At 42.8% G+C, this 27,572-nt stretch overlaps 2 protein-coding genes across 2 annotated transcripts; both read left to right on the forward strand.

The window, feature by feature from the left end:
* The first annotated feature begins 1,499 nt into the window (after positions 1-1,499).
* On the forward strand, positions 1,500-7,887 carry plp2b (proteolipid protein 2b). The gene is made up of 5 exons (XM_084015615.1): positions 1,500-1,950; positions 5,122-5,277; positions 5,383-5,481; positions 6,695-6,791; positions 6,901-7,887. The coding sequence occupies exons 1-5, from the start codon at positions 1,852-1,854 to the stop codon at positions 6,912-6,914; spliced, it is 465 nt and encodes a 154-aa protein (XP_083871741.1). The 5' UTR covers positions 1,500-1,851; the 3' UTR covers positions 6,915-7,887.
* A 1,219-nt stretch (positions 7,888-9,106) lies between these two features.
* On the forward strand, positions 9,107-27,383 carry prickle3 (prickle homolog 3). Its single transcript, XM_084015901.1, has 11 exons — positions 9,107-9,290; positions 14,804-14,886; positions 20,953-21,136; positions 21,372-21,485; positions 22,110-22,247; positions 23,825-24,028; positions 24,399-24,585; positions 24,873-25,193; positions 25,278-25,574; positions 25,691-26,074; positions 26,167-27,383. Exons 1-11 carry the CDS (start codon positions 9,249-9,251, stop codon positions 26,628-26,630), a joined length of 2,418 nt encoding a protein of 805 aa, XP_083872027.1. The 5' UTR covers positions 9,107-9,248; the 3' UTR covers positions 26,631-27,383.
* The last annotated feature ends 189 nt before the right edge of the window (positions 27,384-27,572 follow it).

The following is a 27,572-nucleotide window of genomic DNA, read 5'->3' on the forward strand; positions in this document are numbered from 1 at the left end:
TCCACTACACCTCTGTTTAGTTTTTCTCTCTCTGTCTTTCTCTCTCTTCCACTGTAGCTCTTATAAATATGCTGAAATGAAATATACTCTGTTGTTAGTGGTGAATGATGTCTTGTGATACTCTCTCTACGCCTTTGGATAGTGCTGTGTTTATTGTGTATGATGTATTCATATTAGTATTTATGATCATGATAAGTCAGAGAAAAAAAAATATCCAAGACTCTCCAGAATTCTGCTGTATTCTTATTATATGGGATCCATGTGAAACAAAATGAAATAAACTTGAAATTATTCTGTTGAAGGTTAAAATGTGTACTTCTGTTCATAGGCCGATGGTTCGCACGCTTGGTTGAGCTGGGTTTACCAAGAGTATGTTTCAAATACTGATAACTGATGATGACTTATAGCAGGGAAAATTAACGGTTTAAAACATAGCAAAGCAACGCAGACAGGGGTGGAATAAAACCTTGGAGCAAGCTCATCTATGTAGTGATAGTAGCCCACAGTTACATAGAAAAATGCAAATATTTCTGTAGCTGACCTATATTCCTGACTGCAGCTTCCAGCAGGCCAGCATGCAGGTTAGTTTGACCCGAGTCTGTGGTTTTGTTGATGACTCTGCATGGCGCTCCCTGGTGGCCGGGGAGGGTATCAACTAAAATTCACATTCACGCCCCCCTCATTCTGCTAAATCTGTGACTTTATTTCACTTTATTTAAAGACTTGTCCATATAAATAATGCAAGGAGGACCAAGATTTAAGAGCCAGATTGAGCATATTATTATTGCAAATTACATTGCAGACACAGTAATGGTCCAGACATTATGAATTCATGATTCAATTTAAATAGATTGTTTTTGCAGCACTTGAACACTAAAATCAAAATGTCTTTGTAGTCTAATGACTATCGCGGGGTGGATAATATTCCTGCAGAGGCCTCAGAATTGATACAATAAACATTAATTTATGTTGATGGTATGTTATAGTTTCATGTAATACTTTCTTTGTGTGTTATTAGTGTCTCATCTGTCTGCCTGAGCCTGTAGCTGCTGAAGCAAATACGTTTTCTATTAATTATACTCTTCTATAACTTCTTCCACCACTGAGTTCAAGTATAAATTACACAACTTGAGTACTGCTGCTTCCACTGTCAGTGGTGGAAAGTAACTAAGTACATTTACTCAAGTACAATTTTGAGGTCCTTGAATGTTACTTGAGTATTTTTCATTTTATGCCACGTTATACTTCTACCTCACAATTCAGAATATTGTACTTTTTTTACTCTACATGATTTTATTACTTTAATAAGTAACAAACTATATTGTTATTATAGTAAGCTACAAATACACATACACACTACACAACGGGGGCTATATCCATATTATGACACGGGGATGTGTACGTGTGTCTTACCAATGATTGTCATCCAATCATATAACTTACATTACTCTACGTCACGACGCCTCGGTGCGGTGCCAGCTCGCGAGTGCCAACGGCAGCTTCCTTGAGAAAAGTGAAAGCCAACGCCCCACTGTCAGCTCCTCTGCCCGGCCCGCCCTCCTCGCACAGAAGGCAGTAGTTTCCGCGGAGCTGCTGTGGTCGTGACTGAGCTCAACCGAGAGTACATTTTCACGGAGAAGTTGATTCATCCGACTGCTGGGACGAGGAGGAGTGGAGAGGAAAAAAACTAGCTAACGGTCAACGTTAGCAGCGTTCAACAGCAACAGGCTTTTTCCTCTTTGTTTTTTTTGGCGCTCGGGACTAAGTTTGCGCATTCAAACGTCGTTTAGTAAGACTTCAACTCTACTACACGGTCGGTATATATAAGTTGATAAGACAGTTGTGACAAACATGGCCGATTCGAGCGCGTCCAGCACCGGCGCCAACTGCTTGGAGAAGCTGAAAGTCTACGTGAAGACCCAGAAAGGGTTCCTCCTCACAGCGGAAATCGTAAGTTTACTGACCTGGGTGCAGTTAAGTTCGCGTGCGCAACCTTGAATCGGTGCGACTCACTTCACATTGAATTGTACTGTCTGTGCTCAAGTAGCCTGCAGCTAATCAATATTTCATACATAGTAAAGTGGTTGTTATTGATTTCAAGGGAGTGATTTGTTCTTTCTTGTCGCCAGTATTCTCTTGTTTTATTTCTAAGCCGTGTGTGTATTTTACTTCTTCTTTTTTAGTGCAGTCTTGTGAGAGAATGATAAGCATGTGGTCTAGGGGGGTTGAGGGGTCACGGACCGAGCTCAGGGGTCTCCACCTGTCACCCGTTTTCCCATTTGGCACCAAAGAGCCAAATGCTGAGCGTGAATGGCAGATGAAGGGTCACATGTGTTAACTCGACCCAGTGACTGCTGTCAGGCATCTCCTTTTTTTTTCTTCTTCTTTTCTTTACTCATTACCACAGGCTTCACACTGTAGTAGACACAACAGCAAGTATGTGCATCACATTCCTACAAGTATAAAGGATCGTAAAGTTAGTTTTTTACTACACGTTATGCACATCTGGCTCTAATATATGTAACTTATGGAGGTGGCAATCATCAAACGTCACACTTGAGTCCGAATAATGAGTAACTTACATGTGGTTTTAGTCTTGTCTGGTTAGTATTATCGCTTATCTCACAGTAACTGACTGTGCTTCTCCCCCAGCTTTGAAAAAGTGAGGAGAGTAAGGGTCTCCCCTAGTAAATCAGTCGACTCGTTATAAAGCAGGCTCTCAATGTTGGTGGTCAATGGTCCACCCACTGCAAAGTTTTTCTCTTTTTTTCTTCTCCGAGGTAATGGAAATTCCAGGCTGTGTGTGAAGTTTGTTCCTGGGAACAAAGAATGTGTGAATTGCTTAGCCCACATCTTTCGGTGTGCGGTTCACGGTAGCTTCATGCTTCACTGGTTACACATGGCAGCTTGATTCCTCTCCCACTCGCGTCTTTACTGGAGTGATACACCCTTAAGGAAGTCACTTCTGATGGTGGATGTCTTGAATAGTTTGCAGTGCGGGGAGACGGATGTGGGAGCGAAACAGGAAGACAAATGTCATTAGTGCTTGATATGTCCAATCTAATGGGGAAATAGGTTGTTTATTTAAAGCCAGAAAACGAAATCTACAGCAATAATTCAGCTCTAAGCAAGTTGTGACAGGAACGTTGTCATGGCTTGTTGAATTACAATGCGAGTTATTTTTTTTGTCTATTAATCTGGTTGTCCGAGGCGTACTTGAACACGTTTGAAGCTGCACAACAACATACAGATCAGTCACACACACCCATGTAAAGTGCATTTCAGTTTGTAATGTTGCACGCTTATGCCGGTAGCGATAACTCAGGATGAGTCATGCACTGAGCTGATCTTTCACCTTGATTTTACTGGTGGTCACATTCTCATTTCTATGAAATGAAAAAGAACTTTCCGTTTTTACTCTGAAAACATATGGTATACACTTTACTGAGCCACAGAAAGAGAGGGGAAAAAACCGCCCCAAAACGTAAGTGACTTCCCTAGCAACCGGTTACTGTTTGGTGTGCCTCCACCACCGACTAGCTGTTGGCTCTCCTGTTGCTGCTGACTATAATTAGCCAAGTGTTCACAACAGTTTCCCTCCAGTCAGTTTTAGAAGAGCAGCTCGTTATATTGATGTGAAAGGATCTTAAAAAGCTGATCCATGCAAACAGATCTGCCGCTGTAGAGAGCATAGAAGTGTTAACATGTCGGAGCCTTTCTTGTTCTCTGAGGGACTCTTGTGTCGTGGGTGTTTCTCTGTGCGACGGCCTCCTCTGTAGGCGCTGCCCTCAGAGCAGCCGGCCCCTGGCCTGTATAAAGCGCCTTTTGTGTAGGACTTTGGCCTCGGCCGCCCCGCTACTCTACAGAGGCAGCCTGTGCCAGTCTCCAGGACACATGAGCTACTGATGCATGTGGCTGGCTGGCTGTCTGCGTGTTTGTGTAACAGTTGCGATGATGAGGGGAAGCGTCGGTGACAGATGTAGGGCTCGTGTCGAATCAGTTACATCATGTGTGTATCGTATAGGCTGCAGGGATTTGACACTGGCTCCATCGAGTCGTCTGTGGCTGAGAATAAAACATTGCAATGTGCTTTTTAAAAATATATACGTTTGAGTCAGAGTCTGATTTTAGTGAGTATGTGTTAAATGATTTGACTTGTAGGAAGAAGTGCAGATAAATGTTGTCGAACACCAGGATTCAGTTCAGTGGATGTTGGTCTAACCACTAAGTTTATAATTTAATTCTGATTTTACTTATGTCTCTTCTAAAAGATTCAATGATTTTATTTGTTACATGCTGATACAGTAGAAAAGTAAAAATGGAAATAAAAAAAAAAAATGTTTTATGTATGTTGGCACATTTTTTTTCTACACGTCAATGTTGTAGAAAGTTATCAAAGAATGCTGTTTGCCCGTCTTTAAACAAGTTAACCATTTAGACTCAAACACCCATATGGACGTGTGCAATTTTCAATCTCCTTCACAGCCGTCATTTGTCCGTGTTGTGTGAATTTATCTCCCCACGCAGTTTGACAGCAGCAAACAATAGCGATATTGAAACAAAACAAAAAAAGAAAAATGCTGATACTGGTTCAAGGCCGTGGGCCGCCTGCCTGAGTTTATGATTTCTGCACGTTGGCAACATTTCAGCGGAATGGGCTGAGAAGAATGCATGCTGACTTTTTTTTCCCCTCATATGGAAAAATAAGATCTTGATGGAACAAACACGTGCTGTCAATGTTAAAGAAGAAAGCAGCATGTGATGAACAGACTGCGTTGTAGTTCGTCCAGTTGTCTCACTGTGTGCAGAAAATAGTTTTGTTCTTGGCAGAAAATGCTTGTTATTATGTGGATGTTGAATTGTGAACTGCCTGGAATAAATGAAACAACGATGCCTTTTGTTGGAGTGATTTACTGTCTCATGGGCTTTGGCTATTGAGTGGACACAGATCTGTTTCTGTTACTGAGCATTGAGATGATTTGACCTCTTCTCAGGTGAATTGCATCAAGGGAGGAATTCTTTTTCGAGTGTTTTTGGGATATCTTCGCCATTCTACCAAATAATGAATCTCTGTGTGTATTGCTTTCCCCCACCCTCTCTTTTTGCTTCGACCACTTTTAGTTCGTCTGTTTGGTTATCATCATCTGCTATGCTGCATCCCGAACTGGCGGCTACTCCTCCTTGGCCATCTGTGAGATGGTCTTTGCCATGGTCTTCTTCGGCATCTTCATGATGGAGTTGGACAAGCAAATCAAAGTGGTCAACTGGGTCTGGAGCGTGAGTCATCCGCACGTCTTACGACGCCGTCTTACAGCAAGCGTGCACACAAGCTGATGCACACGCACGGCATCGTTTCATCTCATGATTCCCTCTTTTGTGCAGGACCTTTTCCGCGCGGGTATTGGTGCTGTCCTTTTCCTCATCATCTCTTTAATCAATGTGATTGGAGGGTCCGGGGATGGCGCGCGTATCGCAGGCGGGGTGAGTAACGCTGCTGTGAACTGAGTACTGAAACTGTTCATATGCATGTTTAATCGTTTGTTTTGACAACCATTAACTGTTATCAGTTAATCTGTTTAATTGTCGCTGTGGAAACTGATTAACGATTTGGTAACTGAAATGGTTCACAAACACACAAACTCTCAGGAAAGGCACTCATCTATTGGCAGAAATGGACTTTAATGATAATTTAGTGTATAATCAGTTAGATAGATAAGGCCATTTGCGGTTTTGCATCGACCACCGTAGTTCAGAAATTTCAGTTGGTTGAAAATCTATAACCTGCTACAGTGTGTCACATAGCAGGCTAAATATGTGACCTCGGGGAGCTACCGCCAATGAGAGCACACGTCAAGTGTTGAGGGGAAACTCGGGTGAAGGGACTCCTGCTCGTCATCAAAAAACCTGAGGAATTGGAAAACTAACAGCTTCATTTAAAGTACTTTATTTTACAAAATGATATCTATTACATTTTGATCATGAATTGATGAAATTGTATTCATCCCCCACATGATTACTGATGAACGTGCTTAAATCATAAACACAGAATGATGAAAAAATAAAAACAGAAAACATCATTTTGGAAAAAAATGGAATGGATTTCATTGCTCCCTTGTCTTTATTCACGTTACAATCATTAATAGTTTATTGCTGGAAATGAGAGTTGAAGGAGCCCGGCCAGATAGTTTATGGAACCTTGGTAAAAGAGCTGGCTGTTAATATATTTTAGTTATGTTATATCAGTAATTCTCTATTTCCTCTATTCTAGATATTTGTGTGTATTTCTCACTCTACTGCATCACTGAGATCGGATGTCTGTAGTTTAAAATATACATTTCACATCTCTTTTTCTGACCACAACCTTCCTTGTGGCTTGTGCAAACCAAACCGGCACTATTTTTATGCCCACTGATTTGTTTAATACATAAACTTCACGGGTTTGTGACTGACGAGTGCATCACAAACTGCACCTGAACAACCGTCACACATTTAACTCACAGTGGCTTTTTGCATATTTCTGTTGCATGTGGCAGTCAGACTAAAATGTCTTTTGGTGTTAGCAGCACAACAATTCTGAGATTTAAAATGTCACACAGTACTTTCTAGTATTTCTACTTATTTTTTCTGGGGTGTTTTATGTGAACAGTGAATTTTATTATTATTGTGAATCTGATCCTGAGTTATTGTTTCTTAGGTATTTGGTTTGATCGCTGGTTTGCTGTTTGCCTATGACACCTACACCATCTTCTTGCAAATCAAGAGCACCAGGCAGCACACGGCAGCGTCCACCGGTGAGAGCAGCAGATATTTATTTCACTTCAAACACTCTCTATATGAAAGTGACCTTCCTTATCTTCATGTGTACGTGTTTTATCTAATGTCTGACATGTTTTTATACAGATGACAGAGTCTAAACACTCCAAGACACACGTACTTCTGCCAAGAACACAGCAGAAGAACAACGAGGGATTTGTGCAGAAGAAAGGACGATGGACATTACAATGAACAGGTCACAGTTTAATCAACGTCACTGTATGATGTGAACAGACGAGAGATTTCTTATGGGGTTGTGGCCGCGAGGAGGCTGCCGTAAACAAGGTGACTGTACGTCTGTGCCTGCACGTCAAGGCACAAGCCTGCTCCAACCTCAATGTACCACTGATGAAAAAAAGGGAAAACTGTTAATAATAGGCAACAGTTGTCTTCAAGCAGCTTGTCTAATACACACGTCTTCTTTTTAATGTACTGCTGTAGTATGTAGTAACTGTGTGATTTGGACTTTAGAAGTAACTGATACTTGAACGGCTGGTTTAGGAGTTGTTTAACATCGTAATAATGCACTTCTTGAGTGTGTTTCTTCTCTGGTAGTTGACCGTTGCTCTTTCGAGTGCTCCCCTTGTGTTTCAGTGCCTTAAAGTGTCATTCAAATTAACCAGTTCCTATATCTTAATTGATTTTATATATTCTTGAAGCCTAAACATTTGAAGTGCCCTGCAGCAATCTTTGGACTGTTTTTGTACTAATTAAGAGTTTAGTCTGCATTTATGGGTGGCGTTAGATGTCCGTTAACCATCAACCACATGTTCCTTATTTGAACCACAGTGTCCTCCTCCCGTTTCACCTATTTACTTTGATTCTTGCTCAGGTTTTTTTTTCGTTTCTTACATCTGCAACACAGTTCTAAGGGTGCAAGTATTTTTCTGATGACAGTTTATAAAGTCTAGAAGTACAGTCCAGTTCTTCTGGGGTTTTTTTTTTTTTCGATGAAGCAGAAAAATTACATGGTTGAAATTTTTATGATGTGAGTATCACCATTTTAATAGGTTCTGTAACTGTTTCCTCTATCCTTTGGTTGTTATTTGTCCAAATAAAACTGCCATATTATAATTTTTTTAGCATGCTTTACAAGAGTGTAATTTCAAAGTTCAAAGCAGCCTTGCTTTGGGAAATAAAAGCCATTGTTACTACAAGGAAATCTTGTTTTCTTTTTTTTTCTTTCTAACTTATGCCGCACACTAATCCTACTTCCTAACAATGATGTTTGGAATAAGAACCTAATTGATTGCATGTTGCTGAAAACATCTGGGCTGTAACTTGTCTTCTCTCAGATTACCACTAGATGGAAGCAGACTCATTGGAAATCAGTTGTTTAAAACCCCTCTGTCCCATCAGCTAGGAGTACATACTGTATAATAAGAGTTAACATTGACACTGGAGTTGTGTTTTCTCTGGTCAATCATCAGATTGTTGGAGTCCAGGAACTTTGTTTTTACACTCTGTCTGTCAGGATTTGTATTGACCTGGTGCAGCATGCCTCTGGGATCTCTAATCTTATCTGAAATGTTTCTTTTTCCAGACAGTTATTTATGCTGACCCTCTCTTTTCACTTTAAAATCCCCCAAATCCTTTCCTACTGCAATACACCACTACAGTACATGAGTCCCATGTCAGTTTAAAGACAGTGGAATGGTAATCCTTTGTTTGGGGTCATACTGAGTTGTTATCAAACTAATTCCCCATGTTGAGACTGCTGTAGCGGCCAGAGTGTAATAATAACTTGGGGGCCTAAACACGTCTGTGTTCATATTTCCTTGTATGAATTTTTTATTTAGGAATATGTATTAAACCCATCCTGTTTGTAACCAGTTTCTGCTTACATAAAGACTCAAATGGTATGAATCAGAAAGTCTAGCAGGGGTTTCGTGAGTTCTTGTACTTAGACGAGTTGAATTAAAGCTCCAAGCTTCAGGACAGTCGGCTGCTCGCGTTCAGGTTTAAGGCGAGGGGAGGTAGAGTTGGAATTTACTCAAGTTACCAAGGCGCTGTCAGGATGGCGCCCACGCCTTCAACATAAAAGCGGCGACGTTATGATGTTGACATTTTAGAGTTTATGTCGGTAAATATCTTGAACAATAAAACAACGTTATACTTCCTTAACCAGAGGTATATCTCAATTTAGCTTTTAGGTTTGTGTCTGCCCGATAAATATAGAAAATAGGTGTTAAGCAGTGTTTTACTTTGAAAGGTCACCCGGAAGTCACTTTTTTTTTCAGTTAGGCTAGCTTGTCAGTTGCCAAAGTAGTTAGCTAAGGCGGAAGGAGGAGTCCGGGGCAGACTGGAGGGGGGACATCATGTAGTTTGTTCAGCACAGACTGTGTGACTTAATATAGTTATATACTCGGCGTTTCTTCACAAAGTTTCTTCATCCGAAACTCAATTGTGTTTTTTTTTTACTTCAAACTGACCTCATGTTTCTGCACGGATCCAAAAAGCGACGGTCGAACCGTTCGGTAAGTGGCTATTTTTTTTTTTGCCATTTATTTCTTAATGACTTTCACAAGTTAGTAAATAATTTGGGAAACCTGTTATACCATCCTCTGTTAACATACACATACTTTAGGGTTGTGTTAAACCTTGCTCTGCCTCGCTGTAATAGTTAGGCTTGAAATGAACTTGTAGGCTATTCAAGTCCAACACTGAAAACAGCCCAAGCGGAACTTTGTCCACCTTCACCTGGCTTTTGTGTCGTACGCCTACATTGTTTTTTTTGTTATAACAAAAATGGCCGACTCCTTTCCAACACTTAAAATAATGATGTTCCATTTGTTTATTACATTATGTACCAGAAAGTAAATTCTTCGTTTCTTGAGTAATTTCGGGCGCCCCGGGTCCCGTCAGGAGGTGACGTCACAGATTTTTACCTGAACAGGTTGGTGATGTGGTCTCTGTAACCCGAACATGTTTATTGCCTTTGTCAGGATGTCGTTACAACAACACTTTATGCTCGGATAGACTGTGCGTAAGCTGGAAATTTGCCCCAAAGGCAGCCTTTATGATCAGGTTACTAACCATGAGGCTTGTTTTGGGACCAGGCGAACAGCTGTGGGGCCAAGACACATCTGGCTGGGCAGCACGCTTTTGATTATATTCAGACTGTGAATCCAACTACCACATTACTTGCTGAAAAGTCTTAAACTTAATGTATTATTAGCAAACCATAATGCCCCTCTCTGGATTTAACTCAATATACATTTAGTAGTATTTTTTTACAGTGATGCAAGAAGAAGAAGTAAAAGTAGTATTAGTAGTACTGAAATACTCTGTTAGAAGCAAAATACTTGCAGTCTAAATGTTAGTTAAGTAGAAGTACAAAAGTATCTGCATCGAAATATGCGTAAAGGCCCATTTCAGGATGCAATTTATATGTATATTATGATTATTATTACAATTACTTTAATGTTGCAGCTGTAAAAGGTGATTGCTGTATATACTGGAACAAGACTGTTGGAATGTTACTCTACAAGCAACCCCACTGAGAGGGGATGTATGCAGAGGATGTGGAATACATTATTTATATATATTTATATATATATGTACTTAGTTACTTTCCACCGCTTGTATTTAATGTAGGCCTAGATCTTGCAATTTCTTGTTTTGGGAAAGGGCTTCCACCCTGTTTAAACACTCGGGACACCTGTTCCCACCTGACACGTGCGATAAATACAGTCAGGTATTAATGAATGCCATTAATAATTTATGCTCTAACACACCATTATATCGGCACTCAAAAAGTGAGTTTTGAATCGTGTTACAGCACAGATGTCAATAACTGCGAAGTGTACATTTGTGTAAGATACATGTGTTTTGCCTGTAGGAAACAGACTGATTTAGGCTATAATATGAGATTAGATATCATCTTGGACTTTACTAGACTTTGATACAGATTAAATGTCTTTCTTTTCCTAGCAGTAGCACAGCATTTGAGTAGTATAATTTTGTGTATTAAACTGGATGAATTGAGCAATGTCAACAGCTGTCTATCTCAGGGACTGTGTTACTTTACATTCTTTTATTGTGGATGCTGGCACTCTGGCTTGGAAGGGAGTCATCATTAATTGAAGCATTATTTGCTACACCTTTAATAAAATTAAAAAAAAGGTTCCCACATACAACAGCGCTGTCACAGACAAACATTTCTGTGTGACCCCCCAGAATGACACCTGTAAACCTCCAGTTGTGAAACATTGTTTTTCTTTTGTGAAGCGTCAGGAAGCAGTGATGCATAAGAGTGATTGGAGTGAGATTGGAGGGGTCTGGCCTGCAGGCTGTCTGTTTGATCCTGTCCAGTGACGAGAGGTGCGTCTACTCACCGTGGCAAGGCTGCAAAGGCCCCCCGACCTCTGACCTTTCCTGTTAATGTTTAACCCCTCCTGCACCACAACATTGAGAGGAGCAAAACTTAAATTTCAATCAGTCTTCTGTTGGATCAATAAACTGAACCGTGCACTTGCCCTCGCACCTGAGGTGTACCACTCACTTAGCTTTTAGCTCGGGCTTCATGACATCGTTTAGGAGAATCTACTCTCGTATATTATTGTAAGTAATTGGCTGAACCAATGCAGTTGTTTTCAGATAACAAAGCTGGCAGACTTCCAGTTTGTCCATTACCTGGTTACACGGTTACTTGGGAACACAAAAAAAAAAAAGCGCGGCATGTGATCAAACCTTACACCCACTTAGGGAAAACAAAGGAGCTGATATGAAAAGTCTGACGCCGGTCTAAGTGTGGGCATGTGAGCCGATGTAAACTTGTGTGAATGGATTATTTACCTTACCCACACTCAGTTTAGAAGAAACTTCCCACCGCCACTCCCATCACATCCTTCGTGTGCAGCACAATAGGCAAACCTCATTGTTCGGGCCACAAACTTGACGCTTTATCTTTTGTGTAAAACTGAAAGGAAGCGCACATGAAGTCTCTGTGTAGCTTTGACATGTAGGACACCGTCAGCAAGATAAGGAAATGTAAAACTGACTGGTAGAGGCTCATTTTCAAGGTTGGAAGGTTGCCATTCCTGTTGTAATTAAAACACAGTCATTTAGGAGTAAATTAGTCCTCCTGATTATTTAAATTAAACTTTGGGAGCACCCAGATGTCGTGAGATTTTGTGGAACTAAATATATCAAGTAAGCAGTGGTGTTTATTTACTGCACATACAATTTTGACGTACTTCGTGTGAGTATTTCCATTCTATGTTACTACACCATATTTTGGAGTCAAATAACTGCATTTATTAAGTCAGATTTAGGATTCGGGAGAATACTCACAAGAATCTTTATTTTCTTTATGTCAGAGAGGGGAGTTTTCAAACTCAAAGCTGAACGACTGGCTGTCTCTGGAATTCCAGAGGTCTTCAGACCTGGGACAGATACCTGACTTTACAAGATTACCCTGTAGCATAACCATCTATAATCCAAGCAGTTCAAATATGCAGCGCTGGCTCTGCAGACCTATAGCTCAAGCTCAAAGCAACAAGCCTTCAATGTCGGCTAGCTTGCTATCACTTACCAGATGTACTCTCCAAGAAGGAGAATTAAATAATTATCTGTGGGTCTTTTTTCTGTACATAAACTGAGTAAGAATAAGTTAGTATTGATCCCACTCCCCAAAACGTTCAAATCAGAATCAGCTCAGCTGCCGTGTGCTCATACAAGACGTGTGGTATAACCTATAACGGCAGCAGTGGATATTTTGATGTTCAAGGGTTATTGACAATGTAAGGGCCTGTGCCAAGATTCTTTTTTATTAATTGTATCCTGCTATTAAATGTGCACTGCCAAAGGCTTCACTGTGCAGACCAGAGTGCAGAAAGTGTGCAACAATGACAATAAAAACATGAACGTATAAAGTGTAATTTCCTTGAATGGAAAGCCAGTTACACCCTGTTATGTCCTGAAATGTAATCTCTTCAGATCAGCTCAAATTGATCTTGCAGCCATTTACTTTAATTCTCTGTGACTTCCATTCTGATGTTAAATGGACCCTTTGTAGTGTAATAAGGAGATCCCAGTGCACACAACACAGTAAGGCATTTGAAAAAGGCTTGTAAATTATTGTTTACCGCCATGTGGGACTATTCTAGACAAACTAGTTCTGGATATAGTCATGGTTGCAAATCTCCAACATCGAACCATGTACTCATAGGAAATAATTTTAAAAAAAAGTACATTTAAAGTGATTTCATACTGAAAAGTATACAAAACAAGCTGCTCATTGCTCCCAGTGGTTTCTCATTGCAGTAGTAAAGTAGTGACGACCCGGGCAACAACCGTCAGCTATCAGTAAGATAAGCTAAGCACACTCGGCATTGCCCTAATCAAGGTAATGCATTCACAGTTTCGTCCATAAAGAGCTCTGCATGGGAAAACAGGCTTGATGTGAATACAGGTGGCTACGTGGTTAGAGCTGCTGTCCTGCTGAGGTGTGTGCAGTTTGGGAAAAAGAAAGCAGAAAACACAGCTGAGCAGGTATGCACAGGTACCTGACCTTGCTGTATCACATATCTGCATTTTATTGCTTTGCTCGTTAACCTGTTAGCGTCTCTGTTCTTGTGTATATATATAGCCTGCGTCTTAATATCCAATTTCTTTTGCGAATTTGCAAATACAGTTTTTTTCAAGTTAAATGTTTGAGAAAGTGAGATTTCTTTTGGGATTATAAAGCAGATCCGGGTCACCGGATATGGACACCGGGTGAGCCGCGAACGCGTATTGAAGTTGTCACACACATTCAGTTTCACGGTTGTATTGATATACTGCAAAAACGGCAACAAAGAAGATACACAAGACCAGAAACCGCTGACCACTCGGAGCAGTGTGGCCTTTTTCAGGAGGAAGGCTTAAAGAGACAGATGCTAAAATGGAGCTTTTCAGATGGGAGTCAATACAGATGTATATTCAGAAAGAAAGCATGAGAAAAATGTCTATGGCCAGCGGGTGTCGTATTCTGTAGAAATGTTTATATGATTTGTGATATTGGGCTATATAAATAAAACTGACTTGAACCGAATCTCTTCAGAGGGGAGACAAATAGCTCCCAAATAGACACATTTTCTCTCTCGACAGTGAGCTTTTGTTACAGAAGATCGGAGAGGTGCGGTGGAATAAAGGCTTCAGAGAAAAAGAAAGTGGAGACAAAGTGACTACATGGAGAGGGAAAGGGTGCAGCTCTCATCCTGAGTCTGCTTCCTTCCTCTCATCTCTAAAAAGAGGCTTGTGTCTGCAGTCTGTAGTCTGCACACATGCACACACATGCTGCAGGAGGGCAGTTGGTTTCGCTGTTGGCTAAGTCAGACGCACTGCTCAGCATTTCTGGAAAAGGGCATTTTTTTTCATATTTTACACCCATCATGGTACTGCATATCCCAAACTTAAACTCACGCATATATAACTGCAGCTAAGTTTGAAAACTGGTTTGCAGCAGCGGACAGGTTTAACACCCACTGTGAGATTGAGTCTTCTGTATGAGAAGGGAATCCAGTAGATAATTACTGTGCATTCACCTCTAAGTGTTACGTAGAAGCATGAAAGCACAGTTTCAGATTCACCAGCAACGAATCCAAACAGATGTTACACATGCTGATCGTCATACTCTGCAGCCACGTCACTGGTTTTACCTCTGCCAGTTCGAACACACACATTGATACGATGATGTAGGATTTCCATAAGCGACATCATCAAGTGATGCATGGGTTATCTATAGACGGCCCATACTCCACCCCAAACGCTGCCCAACTAAAGGCTGCAGAGATTGACTCTAAGTGCATTCTGCTGGTGGCTTAGGTGGAAACACTCGCTCACTCACTCAATATGATGTTGCTTCTCCCGCGGCCATGTCTAGTAAAAGCGGTTTGTGCCTGCCTACTGTGTTGTTGTAACCTTTTAGGTGTCTTGTGCCAAAAGGTATCAGTGGTTCTCCACGGGAAATGATGTGGGCTGAAGTGAGTTTGTGTTTTGTTTTCAGCAGGAGGAAGAGGACCCAGACAGAGGGCAGCCCTGTATGCGCTGTGGGGACCAGTGCCCCGGCTTCCGTGTCCATGGCTGGAGGTATGTCTTCTTAAACACTGCCGGCGCTGCCTGTTAGCTTAGCAGGAAATGTTTTTCTCATACTTGATATTCACCTTTGGTGGAGTTGCACTCCCTTGTTGCTTTTTGGATCTTGTGCAACCTCCGATAACAACCAGCTACTTTAAAAAGGAAGGTACTTTATTATTATTTTTAACTGAAGATATAGCACGGTAACAGGAAAGGGCAAAAGTTGACACTAGCTGGTCTGTTTTGTGGGTGAAGTGTAAAGAGTGGTTAAAAAAGAACCGAAAGTTCACGAGGTGATCTGCATGTGTGTGTTTGCACATGTCTTAGGAAGGCCATCAACATCACTACCCATGACAATCAGCTTATCATGTGTGTACACGCTGAGAGCAGATATACATTAAAAGACAACAAACATGACCTAGTCAGAGCACCGCATGATATCCACAGAGCCGATCAGTCTTACTGACCCCGGGACCGTGAAGCATCAGTGCTGTAGACCCATGAGTGCCATTAAGCCCCGTCAAGTGCAACAGAAGCATCTGCATTTAGTTGACTTCATGGGAAATCAGAAGCACTGCAGGGCAGCGGGATTACCAATGGTTCACCCTGCAACATGTGCAGCATGTCTGAGCTCCAGCGGTTTAAACTGAAGGGAGGCTTTTAAAGTGAAACACATTGCGTTGATACAGCCGATTAGTTGCTTTAGCGCACATCGACTGAGTGTTCATTTGGAACAAGACGAGATCTACCCAGCCGAAGGGCAAATGTTTTGTAGGAAGTTCGAATTTTTAGGAGAGTTTCTGTAAATGTAGGAGTCTCTGCAGAAAAAAAGCCCTTTCAATTCCTGCAATTCTTGCTTTTCATATTTAGAAACAAGCCACTTGAAATGTCTGTTTGCTCTGGAGTTGTTTAGTGTCAAAGGCACTACTGAACAATAGTTTATTTCATTCTGTTCAGCAGCTTTTTGTGTGCTTCCCTTTGAGCCCCCTTTTCTCTTCTCTGTCTTCATTAGTCTGTTAGAGACTATCCACCTAGTCGGGTCTCTTGGTTACATTAATCCTGTCAATCGCACTAATAAGATTAGGCCTTACTGCTGTGATAGGAACCCTCTTGACCACTTCATTGTGTCTCCACTGCACTGCTGCTCTCCCTTCACTCTAAAAGGGATATTTCTATTTCTATTTGTGTTGAAACATATGAAATAACTTTATCTTTATTAGTATTTATTTATGTGAGTGTAAAAGAAGCAAAGAGTCAACCGTTTGGAAGGAAGCTGTATGATCCATATTATAATTTAAATTCTCGAGTACAACATGCCTCGTGTTGTGTTTAGTGGCAGCAGACTCACCAGGTCTGACACACAGCGAGATCAGTGGAAAGAAAAAAAGGACCCCAGATGACAAGTTCAGGCGGGAAACGTACGGCTGAAGCCAACTGTGACTCGGAGAGAATAAAACAAAAGGCACAGGAATGCGTACTTCATGTAACCAACAGGCTGTAATTGTATCTTTTAGCTTTTTCAGTTCAGTTCCCTTTTATTCAGGTCAAGACAAAAGCTTAGAAGTAAGGATGTAATCTAAAACACGTGTGCTGCTCCCTACCTCAGGCCACACGCTGGTGGAAGTCCTGCCCCCGTATGCATCATTCTGTTTACAGTATCTGTGTAGTATTACCGTAATGCTGTCGTTTCTCTCAGTCATGCCTTTGGCTGGAGAGCGGATCTGAAATGATTTGGGCGGGACGACAAAGAGTAATGTCTTGTTCAGACGTCTCTTCGCCGATCCAGGAGAAAGACGAACGTGATTGTGATTAAATGATTGAGATTTATGGGGGTCAGTTTTCAAGACCCCCAGAGTCCCGTGCTAATTGCATCTTCCCTGATAACCAATTTAGAGTCACACCTTCCCCGATGGAGAAGATCATCCAAGTGACCACAGGCTTAACTGCTGATGCTCGCTGAGAGGGAAGTGATCCATCTTCATCCCGAGCTTTCTCAGACAGAGCTTAAACTGAGGTGGGGGGCAGATGGTGCTTCCGCTGCCCAGCAGCGAGCGAATTGAGTTACTTTTGACCCACGGGTCCCGGCGACGCTTCAAAAGTGTTCAAAGTAGCCGTCGCCATTAGTCTGGGTGGCCATGCGGCAATTACTCAGCCACTAATTAGTGGCAGAGACTTATAGGACAAGGCCCATCTGTTTCTTCAAATGTGATCTGAGGAGGGCTTCACTTACACCCTGCAGCGAGTCATAGATTAATACACAGCAGCACACGTTTCAGCAGAGGATTATATTTATGGCTGAGTTTAATAGCTATATACTGACCAACAATATATCTGTTCACCCTTTTGAAAGCGTGTTGTCTTAAAACTGCATTATGTTATGACTGCAAGTTAACTAAAACATGTTTTTAAGATTATTTTTGACTTGTGATATCTGGCCAGCAGTCCAAAGTGAAAAGATATTTGGCGGCCAAGACAAAGAGAAGCAGAAAATCATGATCTTTTCAAAGCTGGAACCAGAGAATGGTTTGCATTTTGGGCCTAGAGGAACATGTGAAAAGAAAATCTAAATAAAACAAAGAATAAGTGAAGATGAAGTATGCTGGTTGACCAGAGTCAGATGAGCTGGTGTGTCGTGACTGCATTAACACTGAAGTCATGCCGTCTGCTCGATATTTCACCAGAGACACTTTGTTGTCATGACAAATACTGCGTAGCGCACATTGCTCATAGGCTCCAAATCTGCTCCACTTTCATTTTTATGATTAATAACTGCATCAAGGCAACAAACAATCGTCCATCTGTGGTGAATCAGTGGCAGCAGTCTGGTCTGAGGAGGAGTGACACAGTGAGTTTACTCTTCGTGGTTGTCACTTGGACTCTGACGCTTCATATCTCCAAAGGCACCGTGAGTAAATGGTCAGGTTTTTTATTGAAATCTCAGCCACTTGCTAAGATTATCTTTTTGAGTACATTTTAAAAATCACATGCCTGCGTGTACCTTGTGTATTTTCCGTCACGCCTTTTGTTTGAGCCCACTGTCAGCCTGGGAGAGGGTGGGAGTCGGGGGTGGCGGGGACGTTAAAAAGAGCTGAGCAGACAGAGGAATGATCACATGGAAAGGAGTTCCCGTAGAATATCCTGCTCTCACTCACAGCTGTAGTCGCCTATGGGATGAGCACACGTTTGAATGGGACAGCGTCAACAGGCCAATCTGGACTAATTTGTCATGATTCCGGCAGGTAATGAAGAAACCATATTTTACTGTCTAACGGGATTAGAGGGACTAGAAACGCACGCAGTCGTGAAGTTGGGAGACGTGGGGAGACTGAAAGGTTTTGTGTGTGAGTTTACGTTGCTTTGTACACACATCTGTTAGATTTAAGGTGCAGGACATGACGTCATGTAAAGTTGGCGTTACTCAACAGCTTAAAAGGAGGATTATATGGCTTCTTTGTGGAGATGTTGCTTTATTTAAATATATACACACGGTCGAGAGTGCAGGCTAATACATTATTGGACAAACTCGGGTCAGTTTGGTATTCAGGGGAGGATTGAACAAGGCTTAATCTCTGTGTTCAACAAATTAAAATGATTTGAAATCCCCTTAACCCAGGCTAATTAAAGCTGGGGGATTTTCCACAAAGTTCAAAGGTTTATTACGGCACCTTAAAGTGTGAATATGTAGCTCTATTCTATGTCCTTCACTACCTGTCTTTATTACTAGTTATTTAGATTATTTGGTAGTTATTTTGTTTATTATGTTTATGACACACAAAAACAGATACATTGACAGCGCCAGCTGTACCAGCAGCTTCAGTAACAATGTTTTGGTTCAGCAAAACAAATTTAGAAGCAGATTGTTGAATCCTGTCCAAAGCAGCATCTGCTGTGTCTCCTAGTTACAAACACTCATGGCTGGTTAGTGCTGTTCCCTTGTATTTCTTCATTTTTATTTATCCAGGCAGCACAGTTTGAATATTCATAAATATCATACAGAAATATAGTATTATTGATTTAATTACACTTTTATTTAGACCCTTACACTCATGGGTGTTCTCCCACAAGTTGCTATTTCTTTCCTCACAATGAATATTTCATATTTTTATTAATCATTTATATAGTTCCAGATGTCTGTTGTCTGATTAACCTTTAATTTCGTCTCTTTGACAGAAGTTTGGTCATTTATACATTCTTGCTCTATACATTTTCACCATAACTATTTGATATATATTTTGATATTTGATTTTCCCTAATTTAGAACTCCCTTTTAAGTGTTTTGACCTATCAGCACCCAATGTGGTAGATAGGACAGGTGTGTAACAGGACAGAGCTCAGCACACCAGCGCTTGATTTACTGCAGAATACCTTTCAGAAAGTTGCTGCTTTTTAACTCAAGAAAAAGAAAAATACCATGGGTATGTTTTGTAAAAGCATTCCCTGTGTCCCGTGGGTCCAGCATTCTGTCTGTACATGTAGTAGAATTATATTTAAATGTCTTGGCATGTGTACAAACCAATCTTTGGTCAAACTGGATGGCAGCCTGAGCATATTTTCACCCCATATTGGTTCACATTAGACCCACTGGTGATTCTATCCCAACAGCATGTGGAGGCTGGTAGTGGGGGTGTTGGTGAGGGTGGGGGATGAGACCTGGTGATACATGGCGCATCTGCCATCTGTCCCATCGTGCCAAGTCTCCGGCTGTGTATTCCTACCCACTTACATAGGCATCCCCCCCCTTCTGCTAACACACACACACAAAGGCACACACTCAAATACAGCTGGGGTCAGATTCGTGCCAACATGGCTTAGCCTAAGCCGACTCGCTGTGTTTACTGTTATTTATATTGGTTCTACCTGCTTCGCAGCCATGTTCATATAAGGTGCCAAACTCAGGATTGGCTGCATATTTTATATTAAGCATATCCTGAAAAAAGATACATACTTGCATTTATTTTCCCTGTTTTTGTAACGTCCTTCCCGATTAACTCATGTCGAGTAAAGACAGAGTGGAGCGCGTTCACGCTGACATGCAGGACCTACCTGCCGTTGCTATATTTTTTTGATAGGACGATTGATTAGGAGGGTAGAGCCAGTGCAGTTTACAAGCAGTTATGTGTGTTTGAGCTTTTTGGTTGAGTGGGGGTTGGGTGCTGGAATAAAGCAGCTTTGTGCCTTGTGAACTTGAGCCACAAGTGCCAGCTGGCAGGCTGTTACGCAATCACAACAGAGATGTACACATGCAATGGATGCTGCGTGTAGCCACGCCGTTGCCTCCACACACTCTTTGCGTGACATCCACACCTCACCGACACCCCCCGGGGCGCTTCACTCTGACTCCACCTGTCCCACCAGTGGGCACACCCACCTCCAGACTGATTGTAGCGAGCAGCCAGAGGACGGGATGGGGCGTAATACGAGGCTGAGGGAGATTATTGCTCCCATCTTCACCTCCCTCTCTTAACTGCCGCGGGATTGACAGCCAGGCTTATGTCAGCGACCTGATTTCCTGCTTGTTTGTTAGTAGCTTGTTTGGGTGCCTGTCCTGATGTGAGATCCTCAATAACATCTGTGATGAGAGGGAATTTACTCCCAATTGTGTAAATGCATTAGCAATACGCATGATCTAGAGATTGCATTTTTTTTTGTACCGGTGTGACAACAACAAGGCATTTTTGGCTGCAGAGAGTCTCGTTGAGTCAACCTCAAGAATGTGTTTACGACGTACTGTCTCCAACGCAAAGTGTGTTCATAAATAATATGGTTACAAACTGTGGGAGTGGCCATATGAAATGCTTTAAGAGCCCTACTATTTAGGCTTGTTTTATGAATTTATGAATTATAATTTTCTTTATAATTCTGCTTTATCAGATGGTACCACCGGAAAATAGGGAGTCTTGATTCAGATTCGAATGTTAACACTGTGGTTTGCACCTTGACCCCTGAAGCACCAGTAAAACCCAGCTTCCTGGTTTTTACTGGTGGCTTCCTGCTGACATTTGATCAGCTTTGGCTTGTGTTGCAAAAAAAAAAAAAAGTCCTCAGGGATGAAGCTCAACGCCGTCTCTGTCTCCACAGGAAGATCTGCGTCCACTGCAAGTGTGTACGAGAGGAGCACGCTGTGCGTTCGGTGCCGGGCCAGCTGGAAAAGATGATGACGAAGTTGGTATCAGACTTCCAGAGACACTCCATCTCCGATGATGACTCAGGCTGCGCCTCCGAGGAGTACGCATGGGTCCCACCTGGGCTCAAGCCCGAACAGGTAACAATAAGGGTGTAGAGCAGACGCAGTCAAACCACACAAAAAATCCCTGCTATTGTAAGCATGCCGCACGCTTTCACCTGGACGTGTTCATACATACACAAACAATTAGGTAACCATGGGGGGGATGTTTGTGATTTATGACTGTAATTGTATAGATTGCTCTCTGAATGACTGTCTCTCTGTACTCTATCATTTGTGCTCTTTATGTGAACACACTTGTCTCCTCATACAGGTATACCAGTATTTCAGCTGCTTGCCAGAGGACAGGGTGCCTTACGTGAACAGTTTAGGGGAGAGATACCGGATCAAGCAACTTCTGCACCAGCTTCCAGCCCACGACAGTGAGGTAACATCTCCGTCACTGACTTTGGATGTTCTGGTCTTTGGCTTAACACCTGGTGTATCGTAATAGTGTGGTGATATACAAGCACACCATTCAGTCTAGCACATCTGCTAAATCACAATACAACAATACCTCATTGTTATCCATTCTGAGCTTTCTTTCAATATTCACATAGATGCTGTCATGTTAAAAAAAAGCATTGTTTTTTGGAAAAAGGAGAAACAGAAGATCTTGGATTTTGTTCCATCTTATACCTTTAAATATTATTTGGTGTGTTTTTGGTGATTCATCTTGAAATATCTGCATCTTACCCATCATTGCGATGTGGATGTGGCCCTTGAAGCCAGAAAAAAAAATGGGTTCATATTAATTTTAAATTAGCATTTATTTAAAGCATTACACATTAAATCCAAAGAATCTTTTGGATGATACAAAACTAGCCTAACTTTAAAATCTAGATGATTCTAATCGTCACTTTTATAATTCGTCAGGACCTTTTTGAAAGTGACATTTGACATTTCAAGAGACTTATAAACAATACATTTGTTCTAAATTACAGTAACAAAATGACTCTCTGAACTCACTGAAGCTCAGATGTAAATAAGAATATGTGTGTGTCTCCTGCAGTCCCAGTACTGTAACACTCTGGACGAGGAGGAGAAGAAGGAGCTGCGTTTGTTCAGTCAGCAGAGGAAAAGAGAAAACCTGGGCAGAGGCGTCGTCCGACTCTTCCCAGTAACTATGACGGGAGCCATCTGCCAACAGGTAGAGCAACATTTTTACTTATGTCTAGAAAACGTAGCAGATTATACAGTTTCCTTATATGACAAAAGGGAGTCTTGCTGATGGTGAATTGAAGCTATAGATTCTTAGTGATTTCTCCTTGCTTGCAGAGCCGGGCCAACAGTGCCTACATTTACCAGAATGCACTGTGCACGAGCTTATGGCCAATACGACCTCTAAACGCTCCTCAGCACGCCACTCAACAGCCGGGAAATAAAACACAGGCAACTTCTGTTGGTCGCGAGGAGCGGCAGCAAATATTTGAGCACAAACTGCAAACGTGATATTTTCACGGCTAAATTAAACTCTCCTCTGCTACGATCGCTCTCTATGTCTTGCTCTACCACACGCTCCCTTCACACACAAACACTCTCAAGTGCTTCTCCTCCAAATGAGCTACGCTACTCTTGCAACAAGCAGTCGGTGTTTGCTCTCGGCAGTTACGGTTCTGGAGGCTCCTCTCCGCTGAATTTCTTTGGCCGCATACCCTGGCTCGGATAAATACAGTTGAATATCGGAGTCAGCTGAAACACTGTGCGCTCATATTTTGGGATGCCATTCACCCAGTTTGCCATACAAGCGAAGACAAACTGGTAGCTCTGTTTCTGTTGTTTTTGTTTTCTGGCTACCCAGACAAATTCAATTCAATTTTATTTATAGTATCACATCACAACAGAAGTCATCTCATTGAGCAGGACTAGAATACGCTCGTGATTTTCAGAGTTAACACAATTTCAAAGTCCCAACATCACCCATTACAACTGCTTTAACTGAAAAAACGGCCTTAATAGGCTTTTAGGCAGACATCGTGTGCAGACCAGGCCCTTGGGTTCCAACTGCATTTGTTGTTGGTAGTAGTATAGTAGTAGTATTAACAGTAGTGGTAGTATTAACAGAAGCAATAGTATCAACAGTAGTAGTTCATGGCAGCGGGCACAGCCACACCGAGATGGATCCATCCCAACCACGTCGCCGTAGACCAAAAAGCAGGAGTAGTTGAGCAGCCACACAGCGGCAGGTGGAGCTACTACTGTATATGGTGTTTACAAAATCAGGCCAGTCAGCAGTCTGCATCGTCAGGACCTCAGCGGACTCTGCTGGACCAGAACGCACAGCCAGACTCCCGGGAGTAATCTGCTGAAATAACAGCCTGCAGTTCTTCCTTACATCCAACTAAGTCACTGTCGGCTCAAATGGCGGCGCTCCATGCAGGAAGAACAACACAGTTTGCAGTCACGGGCCCACGCTGAGTTTATAGCTTCAACGCTGACTGTACAGCCACATAAAATGTGCCAAATGTTCTCTTTGCCTAATATTCAAACGCATCGGAGCCATGCAGAGAGTCTCTTTTTGTGGGTTTGGGAGAAAGTTTAGATCCAAGTAGGCGCAGACACAGCTCAGGGGCCCCAGCACTCTGGGATTTACTGGGATTTTGAGTACAGGGCTGTATAAGCAAATTCCTGTCCAACCTGCAACGTTCACCGTTTGTTCAAGGATAAACCATCTAACTTCCTTCCCTCCGCACCGCGCCCCCACCCCAACCAAATCTATTTTTACAGTGTGGCAGGCAGATCTGTGGTGGAGACATAGCGGTGTTTGCCAGTCGGGCAGGACACAATAGCTGTTGGCACCCGCAGTGTTTCCAGTGTGCCACCTGCAGCGAGCTGCTGGTCGACCTGATCTACTTCTTCCAGGACAAACAGATCTACTGCGGCCGACACCACGCTGAGAGGCTCAAACCCCGCTGCCAGGCCTGCGATGAGGTGACTTACAAAGAAACACCAGCCTGTCTCATCAACTAATGTACCCTCAAATGAATCAACAGTATTGTATTTGATCATTTTCCCTGACCACTGCATAGTAGAGGGGGTATCTGCATATTTTTCTGGCACTCTCTTCTTGTTTTGAATGGCTTCTCAGTTTGACTTAAGAGATTAGTTGACGTGGTGGACTAATGGATCCGCCACGACTGACCTACAAGAGTTCTTTAGACCCAGAGGATGGCTAAGCCTGCAACACGGCGCCACAATTTTTTACAACTGATTTGTTTACTCCTGCACCCATGAAATCATCACTGCTGTGCCGAGTGACCCCTTTCTCCCCCTCTCTTTGGCTGCTGCTTCTCAATCCTAGATTATTCTGGCAGATGAATGTACGGAGGCAGAAGGGAGATACTGGCACATGAAGCACTTCTGTTGTTTTGAGTGCGAGGCTGCGCTGGGCGGCCAGCGTTACATCATGAGAGAGAGTCGACCGTACTGCTGCTCCTGCTACGAGTCCCTGTACGCCGAGTACTGCGATACCTGCGGAGAACACATAGGTATTGAATTCAGTCTGAAGAAACTCATGCGCCGGGGTTTGTGTTCAACGAACAGCCGTTATCAGGCAGATGTTCCTCACTCTTTCTTTACTGTCACTTAAATATAATTAATGTTGTAAGCAGATGGAAGAACATTTTCTGGTATTTCTTAACTATCTTTTATTATATTTTCATTCACTCATTATCTGTTTATACATCAACATTCACTTGGATTCCCATAAAGAAGTTATATCTGTCACAAGAGCATCAAAAATAAATAATGTAATCATGAAACAATTTCCTCTTAGGTATTGATCAGGGTCAGATGACCTACGAGGGTCAGCACTGGCACGCCGTGGAGTCGTGTTTCTGCTGCGCCCGCTGCCAACTACCTCTGCTGGGGCGTCCCTTCCTCCCCCGGGGGGGGCTCATCTACTGCTCCAGGTCCTGCTCGCTGGGCGAGGACCCCAACAACTCCGACTCCTGTGACTCGGCGCTGCAGAGCAAACCGCCTCAGCACCGGCGCTGCGAGACAGCAGAGAAACGGCAGCAGCCACAGTGTGGTTCTCCACTGCAGCCACTAGAGGGCATCAAACCTCCTATAACTCACACTGCAGTGGAAAGCAGAGGTGCCGTACTCTGATGTTATGTAGGTCACACTGCTAAGAAATACTCTGTAAGTATCTTGTACTCACGCATGTAACTTCTCTCAGGTGTCCACTGCACTGCTCCAGTTCAAAACGGGCTTCCTTCACCCAGCGGTCATCCTCATCCCAGAGGCTCCTACTCGCCTCTTCCCCACATCCACCTAGGGAATGGCTTAGGTCCATCTTGGCCCAGCGACCTTCCACATTACAGTTTACTGCCAGGGGAATCTGGTGTCAAACGGCCTGTCGTTGATCCTCAGTTCCAGGAAAATGGAAATACTGGACTAACTGGTCTTAATTCGAGGGGAACCTCTACTAAGGACTGTAGGAACTGGGTGGAAAGGACGAATCAAGTAATGCAAGGTATCAGAAATCAGCGATGCTTGATACAAAATAAAAACATGATATCATTATTCTATATCTCTATATTTCATCTCACTGTCTTAACGACAACGTGCCCTCTGATTTTCTCTCTGCAGTGTTTCCTCCTCAGAAAAAGTCCAACCTCATTTCCCCTGACTCGCCTCCCCTCCCGCCCAACAAGCCGCCCATCCTCCCACCTCCTCTGCCCCTTAAGTCTCGTGACTTGACGCCCCTGGACTCACCCGCACCAAGCCTCCCCCAACTAGTGGACAGACCATCCGATTCGTCGCCCCCGCTGTCTCGCAGCGGCACAGCCCGGGTCAGCTTCAGAGAACCAATCAGCAGCAGCTACTCTGTTGACGAGGACGAGGATGAAGAGGAGAATGAGCAGGAGCTGCAAGAGGGAGAGGAGGTCCAGCAGGAGGAAGATGAGGTGGAGGAAGGATTCGGAAGCAGGTTGCATCTACAGAAAGGCATCCCACCACAGATGGATCTGCTGGGTGAGAAAAGGCCTTGAAAGAGATGCAAATTAAACTTAAAATTTGAGAAGGAGGTTAATTTTGTTGATTTCATGATTTTTATCTTTACCCAGATGGATCCTCTTACCAACAACGGAGTTTGCGGCGAGGGTGGAGCCGCTGCCGCATCCCCTCCGACCCCGCTCTCCACCCGGGAGCAGAGAGGCGCTCCCGGCACTCGCGGCCCGAGCGGCCACGGCTAGACACCCTGGACTGGAGGGGCGAGAAAGAGAAGGACAAGCGGGGCTCCGCCATCGACTCCTCCCTGACCCTTCAGATGGGCCAGTACAAACATGAAGACTCTTGCTCCACATGCTCTTCGTCCTCGGACTCCGGGGAAGAGGGCTTCTTCCTGGGACAGCCCATACCTCTGCCTCCACAGCTCCGACAGCAACAACCCGAGGGGAGCAAAGACAGGGAGGGAGAAGAGGAGGAGAGGGAGGTGCAGAGGGAATGGGGACTGAGAGGCAGCATAAGGCGGAGACGAGCTCACAGCCTTGGTGCAAAGGACAAAGATAAAAACTGTGCTATCTCTTAACCACTAGCATCAAAACACCACATGCTATTTTCTAAATGATGGTGCACAAGAAGGACTAATGGCCCTTAATTACTCTGGTATTCAAGCTGTTTGTCGGTTTTATGATGGTGATGTAGAGTTTAATCCAGTACAGACTTTTCCAAAGGTGACCAACAGACATGGTTGCTGACACACTACTACTACTAAAGTATTGACTGAGAAGTGATGAACGTGGAGGGATTATTGTAACTCATCTTGTAACATCTAGGAGAGGACTTCCTCCTCCGTGTTTACTTGAACACCAACTGCCAACCGCTGGAGTTAAATGATCACCTTCATTTTCATATGCAAACCTTACAGTAGCACGTTAAACCCAGAACCAACAGCTCATTCCTCCGTCACGGTTTGTGAAAGGAACAATAAATATATCTTATTTTGTAACCATTATTATGTGCTCTTATGTGCAATTTGTATATGACTGTAATATATTACAGTTAAGAACACTAAATGGACAACTGTTGAGGTAGTTTTGTGATTGACAAAGTATCACACAAAGGAGAATTTGAGGGGGTTTCATTTGTTGTGTGTGTCCTAGTCAAATGTCTTTGATTAAAAATAACACTTGTATGACTTTAAGGTCATTTATTTTTTTATATACTTGGTGTAGGTCACGATTCTTTCTTGTTTTATCTCGGTTAAAAAGAAAAGATTATCATTTCTGTTTCTCAGATTGTGCGAGAACAATTTTATGATAATAAATGTGTCTAAATTGTTTGTCTTGCTTTGCGTACTTCATTCTACATATTTCAACATTCAACATAGACCTTTGTACAGTTTGTCAGCATGCAGATGAGCCATGACTCCTTATCACCCAGCCCAGCGGTGTGCAACAATGGCCGGGTCATGTGACTAAAAAGAAGTCAGGTTATTTCCTTGTGTGAGGGCTGTTGAGCCAATCAGTGG

Source organism: Eutrigla gurnardus (assembly GCF_963514095.1).
Source record: "Eutrigla gurnardus genome assembly, chromosome: 8".
Taxonomy (NCBI): Eukaryota; Metazoa; Chordata; class Actinopteri; order Perciformes; family Triglidae; genus Eutrigla; species Eutrigla gurnardus.

Coding starts and splice junctions, on each gene's coding strand:
- plp2b (XM_084015615.1), top strand. CDS start 1,852: ATGGCCGATTCGAGCGCGTCCAGCACCGGCGCCAACTGCTTGGAGAAG. Junction 1,951..5,121: donor TCCTCCTCACAGCGGAAATC/GTAAGTTTACTG, acceptor GACCACTTTTAG/TTCGTCTGTTTGGTTATCAT. Junction 5,482..6,694: donor GCGCGCGTATCGCAGGCGGG/GTGAGTAACGCT, acceptor ATTGTTTCTTAG/GTATTTGGTTTGATCGCTGG.
- prickle3 (XM_084015901.1), top strand. CDS start 9,249: ATGTTTCTGCACGGATCCAAAAAGCGACGGTCGAACCGTTCG. Junction 22,248..23,824: donor CGGGAGCCATCTGCCAACAG/GTAGAGCAACAT, acceptor CTATTTTTACAG/TGTGGCAGGCAGATCTGTGG. Junction 26,075..26,166: donor ACCACAGATGGATCTGCTGG/GTGAGAAAAGGC, acceptor ATCTTTACCCAG/ATGGATCCTCTTACCAACAA.